We start from the raw sequence: 14,425 nt of genomic DNA on the forward strand, positions 1-14,425 counted from the left end.
TGAGGCTTATATACTGTTGAAAAATGTTTTTAAACTAGTCTGCCAAAAGGAAATCACACAATGATGCTTTCTCCAGAATCCCCAGCTCAGACAATGCTGTATATCCAAACTTCTGCCACAAGGGTGCAGTGGAGCTCTTCTCAATTTAAGATGGCTAGATTTGAGTTCAAGTGTATGAAAAACAGGCTAGATTCAGCAAGTCTGGATCTTGTCAATGCTAACTAAGCGATATTTCAATATAAAACAAGTGCAGGTAATAGGCAGGCACAAACAAAAAACATTCAAAAAGGCAGAAGTTAATGCAGTAAAACAATAAAATATAAATGAAAAGTGCAGCTCAAACTAAACTAAGCTTAATTTCTTGTTCTTAGCTTTGGATGGTTTTAATTCAAGCAGAAACACTCTGGACCTCAGGTAAAGGATGCCAAATACAGAGTAGTTCCAGATAATTGAGCCAAAAAACACACAAATGTGAGGCTTATATACAGGCAAAATTATACAGTTTTAGGAAGTCACACAAACATTCTTCCACCAGCAATCCCCAACTCAGACAAGGCTATATATCCATACTCTAACACAAGGGTGTAGGGGAATCCTTCTTAATGTAAGATGGCTGGATTTAAGTTCAAGTGTTTGGAAAACAGACTAGATTCAGCAAGTCTGGATCTAGTCTATGCTAACCAAGCAATATTTCAGTGCAAAACAATTGCAGGTAATAAGCAAGCACAAACAGTAAAAACAGTCAAAAAGGGATAAATTAATGCAGTAAAACAGTAAAATACAGATGAAAAAGTGCAGCTCAAACTCAAAATAAGCTTAATTTCTTGTTCTTAGCTTTGGATGGCTTAGATTCAAGGAGAAACACTCAGGTCCTCTGGAAAAAGATGCCAAATACAGAGCAACTCTGGTTAATTGAGCTTAAACCAGAACAAAGACACTTAGAATAACAGGTACAATAAGTCTTCTACCATCAATTCCCAGCTCAAAAGGGCAGAGACTACTCTCTCCTCCCACTAGAGTGTAGCCCACAAACTTTCTTAATGTAAAATAACTGGCCTGAAGCCCAAGTGCTTAAACCAGAACTAAGACACTTTTAGACATACAGACACAATAAGCCTTCAACCAGCAGTTTCCAACTTAGAAGGATGTAAGCTACCGCTCCTGCCACAAGAGTGTAGACTGCAAACCTTCCTTATCTAAGATAACTAGTTTGAAACCCAAGTTATTAAATCAAAACTAAGATGCTTAGATTAACAGTTATAATTTAATCAAGCTACTAACAAACAGTAATAAATGCATTAATAAATACAACTGAACACTTTTACGAACATGCAGCAAAAGGCAAAATAAAGTAATAAAGTAGGAAAAAACACAGATACAGTAAAAATCAACTAAGTAAAGTGCATTTTTTAAGTAAGTGGGAAGGGATGAAAAAAAGATAATTCAAGTTTGAGAGAGTAAGGGGTGGGCCTTACCACCTGATCTCTCCATACTCAGTAGAATGAGCTGATGAGATGCGACTGGAAGGAGTTTCCAAACTCAGATTAATAGTAGGGGTGGGCAAACTCAAAAGCCACCAAGTTTAAGAGTACAACAACAATTTGGTGGGTGGGTAGGAAAATCAAATGCATACAGAAATCAGTACTATTCAGGCAGAAGCAAGTCAAATAAGCACTCCAGCTATATAAAGATGCCTCCAAACATTTCTAGTTAAAGAGGAATGTTGTTTCTCAGCTCTTCTCACTAATTAGCTGGATTTTATTCCCTGTCTGCAAAGGAATTATTTTCTAACTTTTCTAACTGACCTTAGCCAAGACCTCTTAAAAATCCAAAAGAGCAAAAATACTTAAAACAAAACAAATGCAATATAAGAAAAAAGATAAAAAAATAGAAGTAACCAAACCTTAAATGAAAAAAAACTTAAATTCAGAATCAAATGCAGACAGAGATCAGCACTAGTCAGGCAAAAACAAGTCAAATAAGCACTCCAGCTGAAAAAAAAATGGGACAATCCTTCCTGCAGGATGGCCAAGTCATTTGGGGATTGAATGGCTGCTTTTGACTTGCAGTCATCTGCAAACTTGGTCAGCCAGAGCTTTTTGGTATTCGCTTTTACTTCAGAAAAGCAGATGCCAAACATGAGAGATACCAGCATAGGACCATGTTTTATCTTGCATACATGTGTCTGTTTGTGCACATACGCCCATGCATATTACAACCATAATGTAAGCAAAACCAACAAAGATTGCATTAATGCACTGGATACAAATCTCTCTTTTCAATGTTACAATTCATGTGCATATTACACATGAGCTGTTTGTTACATTGTCCACGTAATTACTCAATAAAGTTTGGAATACAGTAGTGTAACCAATTTTGGAATTCTCCCTTGTGTCTGTGTACAAGTAACCATAATGTAAGCAAGACAACATAGACCATACTGTTCATTAGATAAAATCTGTTTTGTCACTATTACTATTTCTTCCCATATCACACATGTATACTGCTTGCTGCATTGCCCCTTTAATTATACTGAAAACTTCAGAGTGGCTTGGTGTAAAACTTTTTGGAATGCCACCCTCAATCAAGTTATATAGATGTTGTAACCTCCTGCATGTTTTTTTTTAATAGTAAAATCAGTCTTTTTAATAAAACTATTTCAACTGGCTGTTGTTTCTATGGAAATGGTAATCTGCTGCCTCATTATTACCACTTAACCACTCAGAAGGGTCAGTTTGAGGACTGAGATATGAATGCCCCCATACCATCTTATCAAGCTACTGAAAAGATGAAATACTATGGTTCTGGTTTTCCATTTGTTAGGCATTACATTTTTCACAATTCTGTCATGTGAAAGGACTTGGTTAATATGTTTTTATAGACGCCAAACAGATCTGTAGTGTTATGTTATGAGGTTTGCCTAAATATGAATGTAACTTACTTGATAAAATCATAGTTGTGAATGAAAAATTATTTTATGACAGCTTACTCCCTGGAAACAATGCAATTGCTGTACTTCATGGCTCAGCAGCTGTTTAAAATGGCTCCCAGGTATGTCTTAAATTATGCCAGTTTTATAGCAGCACTTTATAGCCATAACTGAAGTAAAGGTATATCACCAAGAAAAGTGCTATAACTCAAAATCCTGTATGTTACATATGCCTGCACAATACAGCACTCAATAAAGGCAGCTTATCAAGTATTGTTTCATTGCACTATTTACATATCCTCATTCACATCACATTTTAGGTTTAAATCCCTAGTCCCCCCATGCACACAATAATGCACTGTCATCATACAACATCCTGGCAGCCATTTTAAGCAGCTGTTGAAATACAGAATTTAAATATGGAGTTAGATTTGTTTACGTGAAGAGTGATGCAAATAATACTGTAATATTAGGCTAACAGCTATTTGTAAGGCACAGCCAGGGCCCTATATAAATAAGCATTATGCATTGTTAAATGTTTGACTGCTATGGACACTCCAGTTTATAAATGCTTTGAATAAAATTGGCACAGTCATTTTCTAATTGTTACTAAACCATGGGTATTATTTTTTGGTGCAACCTTTTTGTAACACAAAAAATCATGCAGAAAGCTACTCTCTTTCTTTCTGGGCATGGATGCCGAATGTTTATTGCTTGGTATTTTGATGCACTTATATTCTGGGACCTTCCTTGTACTCAAAAACCACAGAAAGAATTTTTGGTGCATTCTATGGACCTTGAGAGCTCACAAGTCAATTTTATACAACTGTAGCAGAGAAAATAAATCTGAGCAGTTATAAAATAAAAGAAGGTTATGAGGTACAAAATGCAAACCATAGGCAGTTGTCAAAAAACTCTAAAGGTGCACTGTTGGGACACACACACACACACACACACACACACACACATATATATATATATATATATATATATATATATATATATATATATATATACATATTGCATGTTGTAATATGAGACAGTGATCCACATCTGAACCCAGAAGATTCAAGTCCTATATTAAGATGATTCCTTTTCTAGTGGATAGGATTTGCAAGGCCTTGGTTCAATTCCCAGCTAGTGAATACATATTTGTGGTACTACAGCTCAGCTGGTTAAGGCTACGTACTGCAATTACAGTTTCATTTTATAGTACCTGGGTGTGTTTCCATCAAACTCCACTTTCATACTGTACAACACTGAGCATGTTACTCACAAATACTCTTATGCTGCTTCTAAAAAGCCTAGTGAGCATACTCATTCATTCAAATGGATCACAAAGGTTACTGATCTAAAAGGCAATACACTAACCTCTGGTGCCAGAAAAATGAGAAAATAGAACTTGACTAGTCAAAAATATTTTGGTTAATATTCCACTGCCTGCAGTACAGTGCAGCATAAAGGCTGCTGTCCATTGTATGAGAAATTAAAATCATTTAAACGGGTGGGAGGTTGGCATAATGGTTAAGGTGTTTGCCTTACAGACACAATGTACAGGGTTTGACTCTCACAGGGGGTAATTAGCTAGGCTTAAAATGGCCCATAAGGGCAATTAGCCTAGTACTAATCTATGAACCTAAACACAGTTTTGCAGAAAAAAATAAGAATTTCACATAGCTAGGAATACTCCCTTACAATCCAAACTATCAGACTTTACAGCTTCCAAAAAAATGGGTTATTTTTGCAGCTTATTTAATTGGTATATATTTCTCCATCAGATTTCATTAGTGCTGTCACCTCCTTGTCATGCTGCCATGGGCTGAAATATGAAAACAGACAGAGGAGCACCTATCAGCTGCTTCCAGAATACTCACAACATAGACTACTTTACAGGCGACTGTATACATGTTCTAAGTACAAGCGCAAACTCTGTTCCTATTGTCAGCTAGATACTGCAAGTAGAACACCATACTTTGAAACTCAATGTATGAGATGCCACATCACTGAAACCATAATAAAAGTAAGTAAGCAGACCTTCTGAAGACATTTTTCCTTTACCAACAATGATTTGCTGTTCTATGCAGATACCTCTCATGTCATCAATGTGGGAGTGTAGTCACAGAAAAAAAAACAGGCAAAAAAAAATAAAAGATAAAAAATGTATTTCTTATTTTACAAAATAAACAATAGCTTCAGTATCTAGAACAAAGATAATAAAATATTGTGTTAAACAAAGGTGTCTGGAACAATGCCTAGTACATTTTAAACCAGTCTTATATGCCAGAGTTGGTAGTAGTACAAATGCATTTTAGGGCTCCCGTGACACTTCTTGAAAAAAAGAATAAGGGAATTTCTTAATGACACCACCAAATTTCCCCCCTTTAGTACAACTGTCACCTCAAGTCTCCTTGGAAATAGGCCAAATGCCTAGTGGGATCTAACCTGTTAAATAAAAAAAAAAAAAAAAACAGTAAAATAAAGCTATATGCTTCCCTATCTTTATTGCCTCTGATGATATTTTTCACATGACCCAGTCTGTACTAGGTAAACATACACAACACTGATTACATTATTCAGGTCAAGAATAACAACAGGGAAATAGTTTGCACCAATAATTACAATGGTGAAAAAAAGAAATGCCTAAAATCAAACGGAGATCATTTATTTTCTACTAAATTAAATTCTTTGAATTTAGCTCTACACAGATTTGCTTGTTTTTTAACTGTTTGGTATAAAGCAGTAGGAAGCAGTGAAGCACCACTGAATTACAGTGGAAAGGACAGGTACCAAACTAATGGACATAGGAAGGGAATAATATATCTGTATATCAGAATGGCATACATCTGGAGATGCCCAAGCTATATCATGGCTATAGTTTCTGGCATCATCCTGTATCTTTTTATTTCAAAAGCAATAAGTTTAAACAAATCCAGTTTGGAAGCATTTATGGTATAGGTTTTGTTGTAAAAGAAGCAACCTCACAAAATGGTGAGATCTGGATTGTAATTAAGCTCAGGTTAGTTTTCTTCCACAAACCCAGAAAAAAGTGCAACTACCTGCTTTCAGCATTCATAGATGTCATGCTTTTCTGCCGATGATTTTGACAGAGAACTTTCAAATGTGTTTTTGATGGACAGTACTTTTAGGTTTGGCTAAAGTGCCACCACAGTTAATTCCAGGTATATCTCTGCCACGACTGGTTATATAATACATACATTTTGTCGAGCACAGTTAAGTTACAGTTCAGTACACTTGAAGGTATTACAGACTTTTAAGTATTACATACCAAATAGCTGAGACGTAAAGGAAAAAACATGCTAGACATACACTAAAACATATGTGAAACACATGTTTTTTGCCACATTAGCAGAGAAACAGAATAAAAGTTGTTGATGAAAACAAAAAGCAACCCACTGCAAGGTTTAGGTTTAAGAACTAGGGGAGGAAATTACAATAACAACCTCTTTAGCTTTACACCCCCAAACAATTATATAATTCGTCCTTCCTTAAAAAGCAACAATATTATGAATTAAATTATTGACTGGCCTTGTCAGAAAACAGCACTCACTGTTCACATGGCATTTATCTGAGAAAGACACAATGATAAATTGTACCTCTAAGTAGAAGACGCTTCAAGGAATGCAATAGCCTGAATTCTGATGCATAACAAAAAGGCTCTTTTAGAGAGGTAAACAACATCCCAGTATTTTATATCCTTTCCAGACCAGGGATCTCAAGAAGGGGTAGACATAAAATTCACACAACATTTAAGACACAAAGGTATATTAAATGTACCTTGTATTTAACACTTTATTTTAGTGCAAATTAAACATACCTGACTCAACAAATACTGACTAGCTAAAGGAAAATTCATTCCCAGTGATCAAAGAAGAGTGCCTTACATTTCAAAAAGGCATTTACAGGACAAAGGTGTGGTGGCAAATTTTAGAAAATTATATACAAAAGGATCAGTCTGTCATCCTTCTGATTCTTATTTGGAGGCATGACAGGAATATGTTTTTGATCAAGCCGCTGTGAACATGGCCAACACCAGAGTCTGAAGACCTACCAAACAGTTAATAATTTTGGAAATCCTGAATGAGCACAAAGTTTGTTTGGCTGAATGACGATGGTGGCATAATTCTGCAGAACCATTCTTTTTGGGTAAAACAGCCATGTACACCAAAGTCCCTCAGCAGCACTATCATCTTTGGAGACTAGTAAAAAAGTTCTCATAAACAGATTTGAGCTCCCCTTTCTTTGAACAAATATGATACCTGTAAAGTCTTGATGCACTATTTGTTGAAAGTCATTACTTGGAGGACTTTGAAAGTAAAGGCACTTCCAGCACTCTCAAATTTAGTTCAGATAGTCTCATCTGTCATGCACCATGTTCAAATGAAAATCCAAATTAAATGCCTCCTCTTACAAAACCTGCACACCAATAAATAATGATTTTTATTAAAAAAATAATAATTAAAACAAAATAAGAAAAAAATGAACTGGTAGGGTGTCTACTGTATTTAATACAAAAAGATCAAGTAAGGCACATGAGACCAATACAGCAATTCCTCTACATAGGACTCCTTTACGTAGTTGTCCATTCCCGTGTTAACACTTAAACTCTTCCAGTGTTTCCTGTCTATCTCACTAATAAAGCAGGTGAAGTTCAGGAGCATTACCATCAGCATGTTGCTTTCCATGGTCTGCTGTGATACTTCCAAGTAGTTCAAACTATTAACCACATTACTGGACTTTTAACACTGACAACCCAGAGTGTTTGGGGTGTTTGGGTGGTTCTTGAGTTGGCCATTAGACACCTTGTGATTCTTCTAGCTGCATTTGCACGATTTTACAATCATGTTTGAAAGATGCTCGATTTTGGGATTTTTACCAATGTAGTAGAGAATAGTAAGAGGTTCTAAATCTTGAGACACACAGCATGGAGAGGCAGATGCTTCTGGATTTATGCTGTTGTACAAACTGAGCACCTAAAAAAAGAAAAGATGCATCATTTATTAAACAAACTTCTTTATAATTCCAATCTGCATTTAGCATACTTAAGACTACCCTTCTCATCTTGAAACTTACACAATGGCAAAAACAGTTGAATTAGTACTTGACCTCTGATGCATATAAAGAGATCCACCGAACCATCCATCCACAACTCCTTTTTCCCATTTTTGCTCATGGGGTTGGGGTGTCAGTTCAACAGTGACAATCATCTAGAGCCAAGGTTTATTATCTGCATACATGTATTTGTATTATAATAAATTTCATATTTCTTTAAATATCTCATCAATCAAGTGGCACAGACAGAACTGCTTAGCCTTATATTCAAGCTCATAGCTATAGGAAGAAAATGCTGCTGGCAGTATGTGTTGCTTGAAGGGTTACAACAGAGATAGTGTAAGCTGTTTATGCAACATTACATAATTCATTTTTACTGTGGCTACTGAGGCTTACAAAATCCATTTTAACACCTAGAACTGAATGAATGCAACAATTGTAAAGGTTACTTTGTATAGTGTGCCATTTGCTATTTTCTAGAAACCCTTATAGTTGCACAGATATGCGCATTTACTTGAACTGTGAGGTGCTAACTTTGTTTTAGTAAAAGGTTCAGGCTGCACCCACTGGGAGTTAAAAGTGCAAGCTCTAAAGAGCTGCACTGGAGGGCATGGTACCTGATACAGTGTATTTTGAAAGATGTTCAGAACCATTTATGTTGGAATTACTTTACCAACACACTGTGGGTGTGTACATACATGTTTATAGTTTACTGTCATGTTACTGAAGACCAGAATATTATGGACATGAATCCTGATAAATATACTGAAAGGCTAAAATGTTGAAACCCAACAAGGCTGAATATAATTGAATACCAAGTGTCTGTTTATCCTGGAATGAGAGTTAACATGGTTCTTCCAGAAGGGCAAGTCCAGGAGTTCAGTATTATGAGGTTCAACATTTTAATTTTTCAGTATGCTGGTTTCAAGATTCTGATTGGTGATACTCTGGTCTTCAGTATATGTATATATATATATATATATATATATATATATGTATATATATATATATATATATATATATATATATATATATATATATATGGGTCTACTTCATTTGCCCGAACTTCCATTTGCCCGACACCCATTTGCCCGAGACCAAATGACCGAAATTTCATTTGACCGGCAAGTATTACTGGCAAGAAAATGGGATACGCCCCCTTCCCCACTATAGTGCGACCCTGGAGTTAGAATATATAGTTACGGTGGTGTGGGGGACACAGCCCCCCACAATGGGGGTGTGGGGGCAAAGCCCCCCACTTAATTTCATATTATATTGTTTAGTTTTGCTTTAATATTGCTTAGTAAAACAAAAGTAAGTGGGGGGCTTCACCCCCCCACACACCCCCTAACTATATATTCTAACTCCAGGGTCGCAGTACAGTGGGGAAGGGGGTATATCCCATTTTCTTGCCAATAATACTTGTCGGTCAAATGAAGTGTCGGTCAAATGAAATTTCGGGCAAATAGGTGTCGGGCAATTGGAAGTTCGGGCAAATGAAGTAGACCCATATATATATATATATATATATATATATATATATATATATATATATATACATATATATAGATAGATAGATATGTATGGATATTTATTTACATATTTATATATACATGTACACGTATATATATATATATATATATATATATATATATATATATATATACATACACACACACGTTTTATATATATATATATATATATATATATATATATACACACATATACACATTTATATATATATATATATATATATATATATATACACACACACACACACATATACACATTTATATATGTATACACACACATACACACACACACATATATATATATTTATATATATATATATATATATATATATATATATATATATATATATATACACACACACACACAAAGTCCCTCCTAAAGTAATACTGCCCACTGGCTGGACTGACTGGCATTGTACAATTGTACATCTACTGGCGTTTTGATGTTGTGATGGGTAGCACATTAAACTTAAACATGAAGGCGATTTCTGGTTTAATTTCCTAACATCATTGAACATTTTTTTCAAAAAGTTTTTGCAATGACATCAACAATTTGGATAACTGTCTTTGAGGCATTTCACCTGCGCCAAAGCTCGACTTTTCCAAGATCAGGTTGAATTCCATGCTGTGTGACCGTATGTCCCCAGTGGATCGTGTACTTTTTCTAGCTCTAAAACTTTAGCTTTTCATTAAGTTCAGTCATGTAAGAATCAATAGTTTCATGTAGCCCAATTTCCTTTAAAAGATAAAAGTCTAAGATGGGAAATAACTGTGTATGTTCCCTTTAAACCACTCTTTTACCACAGCTAGATTATGTTATCACCCTGTGACACCTCAAACACATTATAAACTTTAACAGCATTCTCTCCTGCTATGTGTAAAACATAGCTGCTTGTACCTCCTTTTCTTTAATGAATCAGAAGCAATATTAACTTTCAAATCTATGATTCCAGTATCTGCCTTTCTGCTAAGTTAACTGGAGGTTCCAATTTGCCAGGAGGAATTAGAGATATTTGCCATTATGTTAATGTTTTTATTTATCTGCAAATACTGTATAATAAAGATCAAGACCTATAAACAACAGAGGCATTTTAACTTCTGACACCATGGGGTATCTGCTACATGATGAATGCACTTCAAACAATAAACATAATGAAGAGACCAATAGAGAACTTAACTGAAAAGATACTTACTTCAGAATTACTTTACCAGAGGCATGCGATCAGCTACGGCCCTCAGAAGGCCTGCTTTCTGTAGCAATGGCTATCTTAAAAGGACAGTGTCCCATTTATTATATCCCATTTATTATATACCACAAGAATTACAGCATATGAGTTCATGCTCATTATATTTTACTTTCTTAACTAATTTATGTGCCCCTTAGGAACACCTCCCATCTGCAGACCAATAATCTTTGACTGCATTCATAACAGCAGATGAGAAAATGGTCTCTGACATTATGGCCCATAGTGACAGTGTTACTAGTATTTGTTCTATTGTCATGCTCAGGAATGAATCAGAAGAAGTTCTTTACATTTTACTCTACTTTGTTTAGTTTTTATGACCTTAGTGCCTTTAATAATAATGATGTCAACTCTACTCCTACAAATCTTTTTTGTTGGTAGCTGAGATATACAATTATCCAGATTCCAAGATAAGAAAAGGAATGACTTATACATATATAATCCACATATCTTGGCATGGATTCATATCATTACACTGAACACGTAATTAAAATGAAGACAAAGGTAAATCCAGTCGTGGTACAAAATGCCAATACTAAAAATGAAATGCCATGACCAGGAGCCATGGAAGGGCACAATAAAACCTTTTATTCAAAATGAGCACTTTCACATTGATAACAATGCTTTTTCAAGTTCTGTCACACTACAGTGGAGAAAGGGAAAAAAAGCTCGTGTGTGACTGCAATCATAGACAACAAGCTACTGGCTTTTTTGAAATTCTAAAAAAGCACTGAGCAAATGGGTTCAATGTAATGAACTGAACCCCTTGCACATGCCTGTCAAACGTAGGCATTATGTTAAATTTCTACAACTATATATGGATCATCTTGATCCTACCTCCGCAGGAAATACAAGTTCTGTCATTTATGCATCTAAATTTTCCTATCAAAAATATTACTAAATCATAATAACAGTAGCTATATGCCTACTGTTGACACATCCATATCTATGTCTGGGCCACCTAATGGGCTATTCAAGGTGTTTGCTTACTTAGTAGAAGAAAGAAAATGTAGCAGTTGTGGCCAGTTATGTGTTGTGGGAGAAGGAGATCTGACTACGGCCCAGCTAACCCACGTTTGCGTATTGGTATGACCACCAGAAAAGCCAGCCAGAGTGGGGGAGCAGTGAAGGTGCATTGTCTGCACTTCTTTGGGAAGTGGGGGGGACTGAGGGTCAAGTTTTTTTTGAACAGCCTCCACGAATGACTCTATGGTGAAGACTAGTGACCTAGCAGAAGTCATCCTTTTCAAGATGGAGGACAAGTCTGCCTGAAGGTGATAATAACATGTACCTCCCTTGAACACTTGCAAGAAACCTAGAAGGAAGATATCACAGTATAACAACATTCCTTCAATGGCTGTCTGAGAGATGGCTACACCACAACTGACTCTTGCCCAGCAGAGGATGGTTGGACAGAGTCAAGGCAATCAGATAGATGGTCAGCAGGGGGTTAAAATGCCAAAATATATGCAGTAGTCTACACATACCATTGCCAATCCTTATAATAGTGACATCCTGCACCCCTCCAAATTGACATGCTAAAGCACCCTATCTTCAAATGGATGCCTGGTCTTATGAGTACTCTGTGTTGTAATAAAGTATTATAGCCTATTAAAGATGTCAGCAAATGGAAATGAATTGTCAGTCTAGTTTGATAAGCAACTTTTTACCAGCCCTTCTGTACCCTACTTCCAACTATCACCTCCAGCCTTTTCACATGTCCCAATCTACTCCAAAGACCACTACAGAATTAATACTAGCTACTCCTGTTTTTTTTTTTATTTTATTCATTTGTCAACTGGGTAAGCCCAATGGACACGAGAGCCCCTTTTCAGGGGTGACCCAAAGCACTGTCTGCTTACATGACTTGCTCAAAGTCATAAAGTAGACAAAAAGAGGCAGAAGCAATCAAATCCTGTACTCTGGACTAGAAAAAGCAGTTTGTAAACAACAAGCCTTTCCTTGAGTCCATTACCCTCCCTCACCACATGTACACAGCAGACTACATCAAGCGCTAAGCTGATACCCTCCCTCACCACATGTGCACAGCCGACTACATAAAGCACTGAGCTGATACCCTCCCTCACTACATGTGCACAGCTGACTATATCAAGGGTTGCGCTGAATACTGAGCACCACTGTGTATAAGAGAGGGGACTGAAGGAGCAACAATTCTTACATATAACTAAAATATTCCACTTACGAAAGTAGTAGTGTACATGAAACTCATATTTTCAGAAGGCCACCCTATGACCAACCAGAGCAAGGCTAGTCTGTAAGGGGTAAGGGCTGGTCACTTGTAATGACACTTAATTTCCCACCTGTCTGTATGTCCATTTATCACCATGTCACTCACCATGCTCTCTAACTGTCAACACAGCTCACCATAGCATACCTTCTGGACAGGACCAGTAACACCATATGAGCTGGTCAGCATTCTATAAATGAGTTGGTCAGGATCACATGACAATTCAGAAGTTACTTCTTCAATTTATATTTGGCACATGCACATGAATGCACACACACACACACAACACAGTCTCACACACACACACACACACACACAAAACACACATTCAGACTCAAACACAGTCTCATATACATACACACACAAATACACACATGCAGACTTAAACATACAGTGTCTCATACATACACACAAACACACACTTGGAGACTCAAACACACAGTGTCTCTCACACACACACACACACACACACACACACAAATACACAGTGTCTCTCTCTCACACACACACACACACACACACACAAATACACAGTGTCTCTCACACACACACACACACACACACACACACACATACACAGTGTCTCTCAGACACACACACACACACACACACACACACACACACACACACACACACACACACACACACACACACACAGACACACACACACACACACACACACACACAAATACACAGTGTCTCTCACACACACACACAGAGTGGGTGGTGTAGAAGGGTCTACAGGAGAATTCAAGAGGGACATGTGGAGAAAGGGTAATGAGGAAGGTAGATCTGTTAAAGAGGAAGAATGATAACTAGGGCTTTCTAGTAACTAAAGTCACTACGACTGGTGTGGAAACATCGTAACAGTAACAGCGATACCAAAGATTGATGATCTCAAACTGCAGGACTCAAAAAACAGGCTACGTCTCCACACTCCCACCTCTATAACTCTAAGAATACACAGCCCTGAGGGTAGGAGGGAATCTTCCTTATGCCCAGGATTCATGGTGTAGAAGCACTCAAATCCTGCAATATACAAATAAATGTGACTTGACTGAATTGATTTGTCTGATCTCATTATGCAGAAAACAGCATCAATATTATTCATGTAACTGTATTAAATGTGCATAAAGAGGGGACTGAATGGCTTAATTGTCTTATTCTGCCATCAAGCAAATGTAGTGCAACAAAAGCATGCATGTGTTTCTACACACACACACACACACACACACACACACACACACACAGGGAATGAAACATACTGTCAAAGTGAAAGGCCTTGTACATGACCTACCAATTTAACTGTTTCTGCCTACAACTAGCTATGTTATCTCACGTGCCAAAATACAGTGTTGATTGCGTTTCCAATCAGAAAAAAAGTTCACTAGATGCACAGTCT

General features: G+C 36.7%; 1 protein-coding gene across 1 annotated transcript in view; it reads right to left on the minus strand.

Moving 5' to 3' along the window:
* Window positions 1-5,405: 5,405 nt before the first annotated feature.
* Window positions 5,406-14,425, minus strand: part of TGFB2 (transforming growth factor beta 2) — a 903,020-nt gene continuing 894,000 nt past the window's right edge. The window contains exon 7 of the mRNA XM_044061434.1: window positions 5,406-7,920. Within this exon, the coding sequence (XP_043917369.1) occupies window positions 7,762-7,920 (159 nt within the window). The 3' untranslated portion in view covers window positions 5,406-7,761. The remainder of the gene's footprint in view (window positions 7,921-14,425) is intronic.

This window comes from Protopterus annectens, chromosome 1.part0 (genome assembly GCF_019279795.1).
Source record: "Protopterus annectens isolate FY-2018-M chromosome 1.part0, PAN1.0, whole genome shotgun sequence".
Classification (NCBI taxonomy): domain Eukaryota; kingdom Metazoa; phylum Chordata; order Ceratodontiformes; family Protopteridae; genus Protopterus; species Protopterus annectens.